General features: G+C 38.1%; 1 protein-coding gene across 3 annotated transcripts in view; it reads right to left on the bottom strand.

Annotated features, from left to right (window-relative positions):
• The window catches only part of RIF1 (replication timing regulatory factor 1), a 53,382-nt gene that overhangs the window by 20,151 nt on the left and 18,239 nt on the right, over window positions 1-14,992 (bottom strand). For all 3 annotated transcript variants that reach the window (XM_039494755.1, XM_039494754.1, XM_039494756.1), the window contains 8 exons: window positions 14,453-14,553; window positions 12,668-12,754; window positions 10,006-10,079; window positions 9,650-9,830; window positions 7,403-7,510; window positions 5,774-5,920; window positions 2,700-2,799; window positions 350-614 (listed from right to left, as the gene is read on the bottom strand). In XM_039494755.1, the coding sequence (XP_039350689.1) occupies window positions 350-614; window positions 2,700-2,799; window positions 5,774-5,920; window positions 7,403-7,510; window positions 9,650-9,830; window positions 10,006-10,079; window positions 12,668-12,754; window positions 14,453-14,553 (1,063 nt within the window). The remainder of the gene's footprint in view (window positions 1-349; window positions 615-2,699; window positions 2,800-5,773; window positions 5,921-7,402; window positions 7,511-9,649; window positions 9,831-10,005; window positions 10,080-12,667; window positions 12,755-14,452; window positions 14,554-14,992) is intronic.

Here is a 14,992-nt window from a genome sequence, read left to right on the forward strand (position 1 = left end):
GTTTATGCTCAACGTAACTACAGAGCAAGTATGCAGCAGTTCTGAAGAATGGAGTCTTCAGAAAATCGGTTACCAATATTCTAGTAGTAGTTGTGTATCCAACTTTTACAAATTCAAACTTGATATCTGAAATTCAGGCTGAATTCTATAAGGCACAGGGCACCCTCAAATACCATTAAATTCAGCAGAAGTTGTGGACACTTAGTACCTCACAAGACAGCAGCTTTGGGTAGCCTGATTTATGGGCTATATTTTAATATAGCATGCTGCAGATGCCACAGTTTCACCAATATACAGCAATAGTACAATGTACATTTATCTAGCATCCCATAATTTCTGAAATACTCACTTTATTTTTTCATAAAACACTGCAAGTGGTTTTGACAGATTTGCAAACATAGTTCTGATCATCGAAGGCAAAGAAATGTGGCTGATGATGTTGTGAAGAATAGTAATAACTGAAGTGCCAACCGAGATCAATGTTTCTGACTGGGTATCTTTGGAACTGAGCATATGGAAAGAGTTTATCAACTTCACTAGAAGTTTAAAGAGGGAGGCCAGCTTTCCAAGAGGTTCCTTTTTCTTCTTAGACCAATCTGTAGGTGTCTGTGGGGCTAAAGCAAAAAATAAATCCATTAAAGATAGTGACCTTAAACTTTCCCTTCTGCTTTATACAAAATTCAAATCAATATTGTCTGACATACATTAGAATGAAACAGCTCAGGATTAGAATGAAATAGTTCAGGGCAATATTTTGGACTCTTAAGATAGCTCATCGGTATAAATACACTATAACCAAACAAACATTCTAATTTAGTGCAGTTGCTGTGGATTTGATTCCAATTTGCCATTCACTCACCCTCATGGCCTGGAACTGATGCAGGAGCTTTGATACTGAGTGATCTTACATACTCTTAAATTCTACGTGTAAAAAACAGAAGAGCGATTCTGATACACTTAGTCATGTGGACTAGTACTCAAAGTTGGATACAACTGAAAACGTTTCAATTAAAAGTTTACATCACATTATTTCAAGGGGAAAATCATTTCTCTTCAGCTCTAACTAGTACAGAGGTGGGCAAACTATGGCCCGTGGACCACATCCTGCCCCCGGGACCCTCCTGCCCAGCCCCTGAGCTCTTGGCCCAGGAGGCTAGCGCCCGGCCCCTCCCCTGCTGTTCCCCTTCCTCCACAGCCTTAGCTCACTGCGCCACTGGCGCAATGCTCGGGGCGGCAGAGCTGTGGCCTGAGCCAGTGCTCTGTGCTGCGAGGTGGCATGGCTAGTTCCAGTTGGGCAGCACGGCTGCCTGTCCTGGTGCTCTGGGAGGCACAGCTGTAGCGCGACCAGCCACCGGTGTTCCAGGCAGCGCGGTAAGGGGGCAGTCAGTAATGAGAGGAGGGGTTGGATGGGGCAGTGGGTGACAGTCAGGGGCGGGGGGTCCCGGGTCAGTCAGGAGACAGGGAGGGGTGTATGGGGCAGGGGTCCCGCGGGGCCCATCAGGGGGCAGGGATTGGGGGGGAGGGGAGGGGAGGAATTGGCCACCCCAGGACTCCTGCCCTATCATCAGGGGGGCGAGAAACGGGAGGGGAGGGGGTTGGACAGGGGGCAGGGGCCAGGCCGCACCTGGCTGTTTGGGAAGGCGCAGCCTCTCCTAACCAGTCCTCCATATAATTTTGGAAACCCGAAATTTTTGGAAACCAAAAAGTTTGCCCACCCCTGAACTAGTACCTCCACTCCTTGAGTAGTCCTCCCAGATAGCTGCATGTAAGATACTACTCAATGTGTGCACAGATGGCAGATGCTACAGTAAAAAATTAAATCAATTTCCATTTGTAGTTCCATCTTTAAAATGATGTTCTAGTGTTTACTTCAATTTTAATGGCTATGAACAGGGGAACAGGAAAACCAGTAACATCGTGTGCCCAACACCTTCTGTATTTATATATCAAGAGCGCAAATGAAATGTGGAAAACAATTTCACTAACATAGGACTTTGGGTCAGTGATATGGGACACAAAGCTACTAAAATGAAGTAATGCCCATTTCAATTGCAGCACTGATAAGTGTTATGAAAATTAACCACGTGCAGAAACTTTTATGTTTTAAAGTTAATTGCTTAATGTATAAATTCTTCAAGGCACATTATATGTTAAACTAAAACTGGAAACTGTAGAGTCATAATCAAGTGTTGCTTTTTTAGGCTATGTTTCAACAAAGTCGTATGTGAAATGCAGGAGTTTTTGGACGGCTACTAAAATAAAATGCCTTCGTAGACTTAAGACTTTAAGAAATGAAATTATAATTGAACCCACAACTAAATTTTCCAAATTTAAAATAATGTTTGTTTTCAATAATCCACTAAACAGGTAAAAAATTGGCTACTGTCATATACCAACCTATATCCTGATTTTCACATGTGCTGAGCCCCAAGGAGCTTTTACCAAGCTTACATGGGAGCTGCTGAACGCTCAATACTTGCGAAAAATCAGACTTAAGTGCTTAAGTATGGATTTAGGAGCTTAATTTTAGTTTCCTATTTTTGAAAATCTTGGACTCAACTCTTAAGAAAGAAAAATACCTCAGAGGTGGACTGTTAAGAATGTACAATACCTAATTTATCACTTGCAATAATTCTAGTTTTCAACCATTTACTCTTTGAAATCACAGAACAAATCCAATTGTTGGAAATTTTTCTTACATCTATTTTTTGGCTGATATTTAGTACCATATGGTGCAAAGTTGATGCAGTCAACCATAACTGACACAATATGGGTGAGACCATCCACCATTGACAGGCTCTGAGGGGGAAGAAAAGCAAAAATCATTAGCAAAGCCATGGCGGTAGAGAAAAATGTGAAACAGTGTTTGAAAGAAACCTAGTAGTGATTGTGGGTAACAATCTGGATACATGTTCACAACTATAATACGTGGCAAGGAGACCAATGCAATTTTAAGCTGCAAGGAAGAAATAATCAGGGCCAGGTTACCAGCTAGTCTAACTCAGCATCACTCCAGTGAATTCAAACAAGCAGATTTACACAAGCTGAAAATCCAGCCCTCTAGCTTTATCACATGTACTACTGCATTCAACTCTGACACCACATTACCAGAAATACCTGCAAACGGAAGGAGTTTAGAGAGGAACATCAAAAATGATTAAAAAAGTCTAGAGGTATTGACCCCTAATGAAATATTTTATCATATTGCAATGTGTGGCTAGCTGAAGGACTGTCACGCTAAGGCCGCATATTTTTGGTTCAAATTTTGTAAACCTAGCAATAAGATCTGCATAACAAGGAATACCATAAAGTAATTTCAAGGGGCATATGATTAGTCAATTGCTAATAGGAACACTAAATTTAAGAGAGAGCATTTCCCTCAACCCATCTTGTTTGCCTAAAAAGAACTATATTTTGTTTAAATGTTTGTGCCAAAACTGTTCAACTTTCATAGAATCTGTACTTTGAAGTTCTTCAATTTAAAGTAAGTCTGAGTGCAACAGCTATTACTGAAAATAAGAGTCAGACACAAATTTCCTATATTAGAATGAAGAGATGTGTAGTATCAAGAGGGAGTTTAACAAGTGACAAACTTGTAGCATTGCAATTGTGTAGTTCAATTTTTCAGGCTTGACCTTTGTTGCGTTTTTAAGGAACAAAATGTGGTTAACAAATTACAGTTACATTTACAAAGTCTACAATTTTATGATAATTTAGTATATATTTACATGTACACAAATTGCCGGCCCCCCGTTTTTCTTGTCCGATGTTCTTATAAATAGGAGAATCAGTTGAAACACAGTAGAAAGAGCCAGCATGATTGCAAACAAAAACAAATGCTGTAAGCCTTGTTTGTTGGTCAGGCTACCCACCTGATAAACTGGTAACTGATTAATCTTCCTGATCTTATTTTACAAGTTGACAAAATTATTACTTGGGTAGTTCAGGTTTAAGGTTGTCAACCTCAGTGTGAGTTACCATTTAAATATGTGGCATGTCAGTCGCAGTGGATTTAGACTACTGAATAAAGCTGATCACATTACATTTTTCTCTAATAGACTTGTGGCAAGTTCAACGTCTTACTATACTTCAGTACTTAAAGCCCAAATCCAAAAAGTCCTGTAAAATGCAGTTTTACAGATAAAGCATAATCACATAATATTTGTATTTGTATAATTAAGTGTCCAGATTTAGTCAACTGAAATTGCCTCAAAACCTCCTGTGCAGCTTACAGTTTGTATAAAGTTCTATGCATATGTTCAGCGGGATGGGAGGCCTAAGGATGAATCACAGACACATTACTTTGCTACTTTAGGGCTTATCCACATTTCAAAAAGGACTAGATCAAAGCATATACATGAACCGCTAACACACATCAGCAGGTTCCACATGGACAGTTAATCTGCAGCAGGCTAGTGTAAGGTAGATTCACACCCCAGCTTGCTACAAATTAAATTATTCAATATGGGAAGTCCTCAGAGCTTGTCTACATGATTATAAAATTATATTTCTGTTCAGCTGGAACAGCATTCATTTTATGATTTCAAATTTACTGAACTGTGTATTTAACAACCATATTAGGGAGCAGAACTTTCACTTCATGAAGCCATCTCCTATTAGACAATGTAAATTCCATTCATGATCTGTAAATGGGTTAAAACAAAATGCTTGTTAACTGTATAACTAATGTTGCTGGGTTATGTAAAATCTAGAAATTTGCTAAAGACTTAATATTTTGATTAATGCTTTATAAAAATTTTTATAATCTATTCGTGTGCACATTACTTCAGTCTCTGAATCAACTCCTTTTCCTACAGAAATTAGGATTACGTATTTTTCACCTGGTTTGTATAAATAAATCTGACTGTACTGTACTATTTACTGTAGTTTATAATCAGTTCTACATTGTTAAAGCAGCAGCTAACCTAGGCTGAAGGGCAAGGTGCCACATTTACAATACTATTGCTGCATGTGCTAGCTTCATTAGAATTAGCACACATATGCCTCTCTGTACTACAATCCCACCTTCACCTACAGTGTAGCCCTAAATTCCCTTTAAGCTGCATGGCCACACAGCTGCCTATTAAACCCCATGCAGGGTCAGGGCTGCGGCGGGGAGAGGCGCCTCTCCCCGCTGGCCAAGGCATGGACCTGCCCTGGACTTGGCGCAGCATGGGGAGAAGTGCCTCTCACCCAGCCCTAAGTTGCTGCAGCTAGAGAGGGCTGGGGGGAGTCCTCTCTCCCCAACATAGCCCTGAGGCAACCTGCACCGCAAACCCTTCATCCCTGGCCCCACCCCAGAGCCCCCACCAACCCTCTGCCCTAGCCATGAGCCCCCTTCTGCATCCCAAATCCCCCATCCCTGGCCCCACCCCAGAGCCCACACCCCAAGCCAGAGGCCTCATCCCTGCACACCCTAACCCTCTACCCCAGCCCCCTCCCACACATTGAACCCCTCGGCCCCACCCCCACCACATGAATTCTGTTATATACACCAATATGGAGGTGATGTGTTACACATCACCTCCATTTTGGTGCACATAATTCATTTCACACATGTAATGTAAAAAATTAGAGGAAACGCTGGTGCATACATACTTTTATAATCCAACTCCTGATGTTTAGGTTTGACTAGGCTTATAACAAAGACTGATGGTTACATTTAAATTTAACTGAGTAAATGCAAAACAAAAGTTAAAGTGGGAGTATTTTTCCATGTGCAGACTGCACCAGCAGGAGTTTTATATAATTTAATATTGTGATTTATACTTACTACTAGGGCTTCATCTTCTAGGCCAGATATTTTAGCACAAAGTTCTTCACAGCACAAATTTTCTTCTGCCGTTGCCACTAACGAAGCACAGCGGGCAAATGTTCTATACAGCTCTGACCAGGTGCGCAACAAGGACTTCATAGTGGGCTTTAATGACCAAAACAAAAGTTATACATATAAAAATCAAAACAGGAGTTTGCACAATTTTTCCTTTTTTCTGTATGTCAGAAGTCAAAGTGAGCAAGCTTATTTGATTTTCTTCCTGAGCCTTGGGGAGAGATCCACCAAATCTAATCTTGATTTTGTGTTTTTATATTCCTTTCTCTATTTGTCAATAGAACTATACCAAGTAACTGAAACCTCGTCTATATTTTTCTAATACAGGAGTAGGCAACCTTTCAGAAGTGGTGTGCCGAGTCTTCATTTATTCACTCTAATTTAAGGTTTTGCATGCCAGTAATACATTTTAACAGTTTTAGAAGGTCTCTTTCTCCAAGTCTATAATATATAACTAAACTATTGTTGTATGTAAAGTAAATACGGCTTTTAAAATGTTTAAGAAGCTTCATTTAAAATTAAATTAAAATGCAGAGCCCCCTGGACTGGTGGCCAGGATCCAGGCAGTGAGAGTGCCACTGAAAATCAGCTCGCGTGCTGACTTTGGCACCCGTGCCATAGGTTGCCTCCCCCTGTTCTAATAGGAAAAGCTTTTTCACATTTCAATTAACAAAACTGCACTGCTTTACGATCTAAATATAGATATGATATAGATAAGAAACCCTGTGGTTTTGCTTTTATCATCAAAAGACTACAAAATGACAAGATATTAACCTGAGGAGTACACAACAATATAGAACACAAGTTTATTTTTAAGAACGCAACATAAAAATGCCCATACTAAGTCAGACCAATGGTCCACCTAGCCCAGTATCCTGTCTTCCGACAGTGGCCAGTGCCAGATGCTTTGAACAGAATAAATAGAATAGGGCAATCATCAAGTGATCTTTCCCACCATATAGTCCCAGCTTCTGGCAGTCAGAGGATTAGTGATACCCAGGGCATGGGGTTGCATCCCTCACCATCTTGGTTAATAGCCACTGATGGACCTATCCTCTATGAATTTAATTATTTTGTGAACCCAGTTATAGTTTTGGCCTTCACAACATCCCCTAGCAACATGTTCCACAGGTCGATTGTGCTGTGTGAAGTACTTGCTTATGTTTGTTTTAAATCTGCTGCCTATTAATTTCATTGGGTGATCTCTGGTTTGTGTGTTATGTGAAAGGGTAAACAACACTTTCTTGTTGATTTTCTCCATACCATTCATGAGTCTAGCAACCTCAATAATATGCCCCCTTAGCTCTTTTTAAGCTTTATATACAGCATGGTGCTCATTTAAAAAATTTCCAGGTAAGTAGAAAAACTAAAAAATTAATAACTTACACTCAGTTTAAAAGTTTCTAGAAGACAAAGAGAAAGATTTAAGAATAGCCAGGTGTGAGCTGATATGGAGCCAGCTTATAGAAGATTCATTATCTTAGACCCAAAGGAAGATTAGCTTGCCAATGTTTAATGTTTACTAGAAACACTGCATTTTTACAGAATCTAAGATTTGTTTTCATTTCTTACCTGTGGAAATTCTTGAATAGGGAAAATGTGGCTTATGGGTAACAGCAGTGCACTATAAACAGCATTAAAGTTGTGTTCCAATGCATCTCCCTGATTTACTTCACTAGTCTAAATAAATCACAAAACAGTAACTTATTAGATAAGCAACCTACAAGGAGCAAAGGACATCCAGATTAAATTTGGTTTCTAGTTTTTTAAATAAAGCTTTTACAAGTTAAGACTAGAGTAATTCCATTTTTTAATTTCAGTGTTTGCTTGAGAATCTAAAACAGGCTATCAACTAATTAAACAAAAAAACGACCACTCAGTTTTCACTGTCAACAAAAAAATGCAAGAGAGAGTGTAAACAATCTGTAAAATAGGATTCCAGGAATCATTTTGAAGCAATATAAACCAGTACAAGCATGGTTGAGAGCTATTTTTGTTTACAGTATCACCAGGCTGAATCATAACTGGGATCAGCTGTCTGTTACTGTCCAATTTTTAAATTTGCAGCTTTTTTTTTTTTTTAAAGTTACAAATTACACTCATGACAGCATGGGCTTTTAGCTACTAGTGAAAATCAACATTAGTGAAAAAATGAAATCTAAAAGAATAGAATATTAGTAATAACTAGAAATTTTACTGGTAATTTAGGTGACTTTAAATACTTTAAAAACTATTCATATTTTAAGGCCAGGGGACCATTATGATGATCTAGCTGTACTTCCTGCATAAAACAGGCCAGAGAATTTCAGCCAGTGATTCCTGCATCAAGCCTATAACTTCTGGTTAAAACAGAATATATATTTTAGAAAGATATTCAGTTTTCATTTAAATTCTTCACATGATAGATTCTCCATCTCATAAGGATGGCCATACTGGGTAAGACCAGTGGTCCATCTGGTCCAGTATCCTGTCTACTGACCGTGGCCAATGCCAGGTGCTTTAGAGGGAATGAATAGAACAGGTAATCATCAAGTGATCCATCACCTGTTGCCCATTCCCAGCTTCTGGCAAACAGAGACCTAGAGACAGCATTCCTGCCCATCCTCGCTAATAGACATCGCATTCCTGAGTAAGCTGTTTCAATGGTTAATTACCCTCATTGTTAAAAATTTGCACCTTCCGTCTAACATGAATGTATCTAGCTTCAGATACCAGCTGTTGAATCTTGTTATATCCTTGTCAAGTAAAAGAGCACTAATATAAGTTTATCTTTATGTAGGTACTTATAAACTGATCAATTCACCTTTTTACCTTCTTTTGACTGAAAGTAAGTAAACAGTGTCTCACTATAAGGCATGTTTTCAGGACCTCAAATCATTTTTTGTAGCTCTTTTCAAAACCCTTTCCACTTTGTCAGCACCCTTTTTGAAATGTGGAAACTAGGACTGGATACTGCATTTCAGTAACAGTCTCACTAACGTCAACTAGAGGAAATACTATGTCTCCACTTCTGATTGAAATTCCCCCCACTTATACCTACAAGTAAATACGAGAAGCTGTCTTAGCCAGACCCTCGCACGGGTGATCATTTTCAATGGGTTAGACATAAAGACTCACCCCAAATTATTTTCAGAGTCACTGTTATGTAGGCTGTAGTCCCCCCATCATATAAGTATGACCTACTTTCTTGGTGCTGACATATGACCTTGAATTTGGCAGGATTCAAATGTGTTACTCAAAGGAGCCCAGTTTACCTCAGATCATTTTGTAGAACTGGCCTGTCATTTACTACCCTTCCAATTTGCATCATCTACAAACTACCAGCAATGATTTTTATGATTAACATAATTGGTCCCTTTAATTTTGAAGAGTAGAAAATACTACAACACAAATCAATTATGGAAAGTTATTTATTATTCCATCTACTTGATGTGTAATTTTACTCTAAAAAGTGACTAAATTATGACACTTTATTTCAGTGACCCTACATAAAAATATTCAGTTTACAAAAGTTGGTTTATATAGCAAAGCATCGACCTAGACTCTTCTTTTCAATCATCACTAGCCATAAAAATTTTGCAGGGCAAAATATGTTCTTCATAATATCTGTGAAACTGTATTTTTCATCGCTGTGCTTTTTTTTTTTGTTTTTTTGGGGTTTTTTGGGTTTTTTTTTTTTTTTTTTTTTTTTTTTAAAAGAGGCATGAATTTACCAAAATGTAAAAATTTGCTATTTCGGCCTTTATGTTATCATATTCTCATTGCTGATAAGGCAATCACACACTAAAATGCTTATGAGTATTTCGTATACTACTATACCTGGTTAATCCACTCAGTCAATGGGTTAACTACAATACTCCACATTCTCCAAAGATGTTCCTTATTTTCCACCTGTTTTGCACACTGATTAATAATGCAGAACACAGACTCACTGAAAGCCAACGGAGATGTGGGGCCAGACAAAACACAACCCACAAGGACCTCCAAGTTTAGGAAGAACCTAAAAACAAAACTTTAAAGGTTAGATAAGCAATTATGGGGAGAAGTAATATTTAAAATTCACAGGAAAAGCCTCTAAAAAAAAAAATCAGCATACTGAGGTACAGAAGAACAGGCTAAGTTTGGTAACAAAACAAATGAACATTCTCAAATAGTTCCAGAATAGGATCACTTACCTCTCATCTGTTACACACCATTCCAACAGATTATTACGGAAAGGTAGTTGAATTAAGAACAAAGCTGGTGTTCCCTTGCAAGAAAAAATAAAATAAAAAAAATCAGCCTTTTGAACTGTATTTTCATTAATGGAGTTTTTATTACACAGTCAGAATAGTGTATAGGGTGGGTTTTTCTTTCAGTTAATGATTCAGAAATGCAATATATAGGAGCTATATAAACTTAACTCCACAGGCCAGTAATTTATTCAGAGTCAACTAAAATTCTGAACTTGAATTCTGTACAAAAAATGTGGTCACAATTATAACATCTAGAAACAGAAGTCTGGAGGTGGAAAGAGGAGAAATCTGAATCAAAATTATTCAAACACCCTTACCTAGTGCAGAAAACCACCATAAACTGCCAGAGTCCTATACGGCAGATTTTGCATTTGCCAAATTATTGCCAAAACGTATTTAGTATTTGCCAAATATTAAAAAGATTAATCAACCCCTACAGTTGCAACTAAACCTCAAAATCAGATTAAATCTTTTTAAAATTAACTTGGTAGAAAAATTACACCGATATGGGGACAGAGTCCCTCTCCTTCACCTAAATGCACTTTTCTTTGATTCTTTTTGAGAAACATATGCTCTCGAGTGCTTCCATATAGGTTAAAGAGGTTTGTCAGTAGCCACTGCTAACCAGATAATGACTCATAATAACTTGAGTCTACTGTAACTCATGCCTCACCTGAGGCTCATGACGTTTTCTACAAACCTACATTAACCATAGCATTGAAACAATAGGTATCAATAGTATGAATGATGCACTGAGGACACTTATGTACTAGTGCTGCTTTGGATAAGAGTGCAAATCCTCCCAGTAGCCAGCCTAGTATTGACTTCTGAGAGATCTTGAGATGCAAGGACTGTCACCCAATTAGATTTCTCACCTTCTGGCTCTGGAAGAAAGATCTTCATTCTTTGCAGTTCCCTTGTCTTTGTGGGGATTGGAAGACAACTGAAAAGCTACAACTATAGCAATGATCTGATGGACGGAGGAGAACTGCATTGACAGATGGAGGACTTACTTTGAAGATGTCTGAGGTCCCATTACTGACTGTTAACCTGTCCTTGCAGGTGATCACAAAGTTACTTGGGGATCTCAAAGACAGTCAAGAAAGAGGATGTCCCCATGCTTCCCCTGTCAAGCTACAGGATGTTGGGCAGAAATACCTGGCTGCTCCATGCAATCCTTTTGAGGCTTGAGGGGAAATTTATTCTGGGGACCCATATTGACCAGTGAGAGACTAAAGAGAACGCAGCATGTGTTGGATATGAGTGAGCAAAGGGATTGCACTTATATACAACGTGTTTATTCAAAATGAAGTGCATTTCCTTGCCTCTACTAAAGTTTGTCTTCTGTGGATACTGCTTAACCATCTCAGTGATGACTTATCCTTGGCTCAAAGTAATTTAGAAGTCTAAATGTTTTTTTCTTTGAAATGCATCCTACAATACTAAACAACAAGCAATGTCAGAAAAAACTCCCAAGAGGGCAGTGCATTGTGTATCACATGTCAAATTGCCAATTACTAACATGGCCTTCAGCAGCACATTCATGATGGAATTTGGCCCCAGCCAAGATTTAGTGAATGCCACTTGTTAGCCAACATACATTAAAAATGTATTACTTACGCCACATTAATATGTCTGAAGCATGCAGTATGACTATTGTGTGTATGCATGTTAGGCAGTTATGTCAACTGAACTGTACTGTTTTGCTCAAAATACTAAATCACACTTGTTCACTGATACATCCCACAAAACCTTGGAACATGACAACTCAGTATTTGGCATAAGTGGCTAGTAAACTGTCAAAGGCAAAATACATTAATGTTCTGCCCTGGTACAAGCAGGTGAGGTATCTTTGCAGACTAGTAATGGGAATACTAGTATCCAAAACAAAAATAAGGAAGGTACAGAATATGTTAAGGAACTGGTGGGCTGACTCTTACCTGACTATGAAGTGCTAACTAGTAAGCAACTGTCCTATAAATACAAATGGTTTAGGGCCTGTTTTGGGAGCAAACTGTGTATAAGGTGAACTGAACAGTGCTGCAAGAAATGCTTCCCAGAAGGACTGGTATCATATTAACTCTTTCCTTCCTGCGGTGTATGGTTATTGACTTTGAGCAATAAGCTAGCTAAGTTTGATTATTTTGTCTCTTGAACATTTTGTGATATACCACACATGTAGTCAATCAATTAGCTAGATTATTAATCAACATACTGCTCCATCAATAACATGTAACAAAAGGTTATACAAACAGACCATGTTGTCTATGACCCTTGCAATAAACAGTGTGCTCAACAATATAAGGAGGTCATTTTCATGAATGTCTCTTCAGAATATTTTTCAGACATAAGGAATTGCTAACCCTGTTTCAACGCATTTTAAATCTAAATTATTGATGCAGTTAAACTGTCTATGACAAGGAAATGCTAAACTTGTTCCAGACATTCTAAAATAAAAATACCAGTGAGAACTGTATAATTTCACCAAGATATGGCTCTTTTAACTTACATAGGGTACCATGAATATTCAGTGTACTCCAACTCCTCTCGAAGTATAAACACTAACAATTTTTTTAAAAAATATAACTAAGGTTTTACTTACATTTAAAAGATCCATGTCAGCAACCTGATATGCTGGTGACCCCAATACTTTTGAAGGTAATTCTTTAATTGTAATTTCTATAAGGGACTGAGGGAGGGAAGCAAACAAGAAAACAGTCAAGTATTAAAAAAAAAAAAAAAAAGAATCCTTCAGAACAGACTATGTATAAATGTCTAATTCTATGCAAGAGCCAAATACTAACAAGTAAATGAGAAACCAGATGTTAACAACTGGTTTGAAGTCTTCTGTAGGCATAAAGAAAGCAGCCTTACAAACAATTGCTCTCTGAATTAATGATAACTTAGGAAGAAAATGGCTACAAATGACTCACACCATGGGATTCATGTTGACATTTGATATATACTCCTTAAGGGTTCCTACAAAAGCAATCTATGTAGTTTGCCAAGAGAACTTATGATTTTCTAAAAATTACTGTTTTAAAAATTGTCAGCTCTTTAGAATCTGAAGTTTTGGTGCAGCCATTGCAAGAAACTGGTATCAAAATCAAGGTTTCAATTATACGGTATCTACTTAACAGCACATAAGAAATTATAGGTTTAATGTGATGTTGTACCCCATAATGCTTTATAGAAACATGCTTATGAGTGTAAATATGACATAACTGGAATATGTTTTATGCTAGATATGTCATGTAATATATCTTTGCAAAGGTTATGTTCTTCTGCATGTATTCATCCTATTCGTATGCATGTATCATTTTTATATCTGAAGTTACAAGCGTTGGCTCTATGTTTGTATTTAAACTGTTTGCTGTAGAAAGCACGTAGGGCAGATTTGGTCAAAATAGTGTAAAGGGGTTATTCAAGTACTTGGGAGAACTTGGCTAACAATGGACCTTTGTAAATGCCAATCCACATCTAAGCTTTCCTGGAAACTCCTCTAAACAACTGAGTCATGCATGGACATGAGACTTGCCCATGTGACTCCAAAACTCCATCTTGGATCTGGATACTGCATAGGAGAGTAGGAGGCGTTTGCACCCACAAGAGAAAGTCTATTTAAGCCCCTGGGAAACCCTTTCATTTGGTCTTCAGCTGGCTCAAGAGACAGCCTCTCCACCCCACGGAGTTGCCTGAAAGAAACTGGAACAAAGGATAGTAACTACAAGGGTGTGAGTGATTGCTGGACCCAGATTAGAAGGAGGCTAGTCTGTCAAAGAAGCTTATTGGAACATCTCTGAGGGTGAGATTTACCTGCATTTAGCTTCCTACTGTATTAGGCTTAGACTTACATGTTTTATTTTGTTTGGTAATTTACTTTGTTCTGTCTGACTTTACCTGAAACCACTTAAATCCTACTTTTTGTATTTAATAAAATCACTTTTTACTTATCAATTAACCCAGAGTAAGTATTAATACCCGGGGGGCGAGGGCGCAAACAGTGAACAATTCATGAGTTTACCCTGTATAAGCTTTATATGGAGTAAAAAGGATTTATTTGGGGGTTGGACCCCATTGGGAGCTGGGTATCTAAGTGCTCGAGACAGGAGCACTTCTTAAGCTGTTTTCAGTAAAGCCTGCAGCTTGTGGGAGGATGTGGTTCAGACTTGAATCTATGATTGCAGCAGGCAAGCGTGTCTGGCTCAAACAAGGCAAGGTACTGAAGTCCCAAGCTGCCAGGGAACACTGGCTCAGAGATAATCTAGGCACATCAGGTGGCCATTCCCAAGGGGTTTTCTGTGACCCAACCGGTCACAACGGTATCTACTTAACAGTACATAAGAAATTATCAGTTTAATAAAAAAACAAAACAAAAACAACTTACCAGTGTTTTCTGAACAGGAAGTGTGCTTGAGGTAACTATGTTTTTTAAGGCCTGTAATAATACTGTTAACATTTCTGAACCTTGCCTCTCTTTCTTATTGCCTAAAAAAATAAAAGTAAAAAGCATGATCAAGCCAGAGATAAAACTACAATAGTGGCAGAACAAAGCATTGATTAGTGGGATCATCATTTAAAAATTATTTTTACTGTAACTATATGAATCTTAAGGCAAGGGCATTTTCTGAAAAAAAATCAATACATAACGTGGACCGTAGCACCTTATGTCATTTTTCGGTTCCACTCTCCTGCTATTTTGAAGATATGCAATGAACTGCCCACAGAAACAAATTATAAATAAAATATTTTGTAAGTGTGCTAGGTACTTTACTAAATAATTGAGAGACAATGCAGAGCAGAGGGGATTAAAAATTTTTTTTAATTTAAATCAGATCTACAAATTCTTTACTTTCTTCCCTTTTTGTAGTCTTAAATTGCTAGTGTGGATGTTTTGTACTTGTCTTTTAGTTTCCTTTTAGAATTT

This window comes from Mauremys reevesii, linkage group 11 (assembly GCF_016161935.1).
Source record: "Mauremys reevesii isolate NIE-2019 linkage group 11, ASM1616193v1, whole genome shotgun sequence".
Classification (NCBI taxonomy): Eukaryota; Metazoa; Chordata; order Testudines; family Geoemydidae; genus Mauremys; species Mauremys reevesii.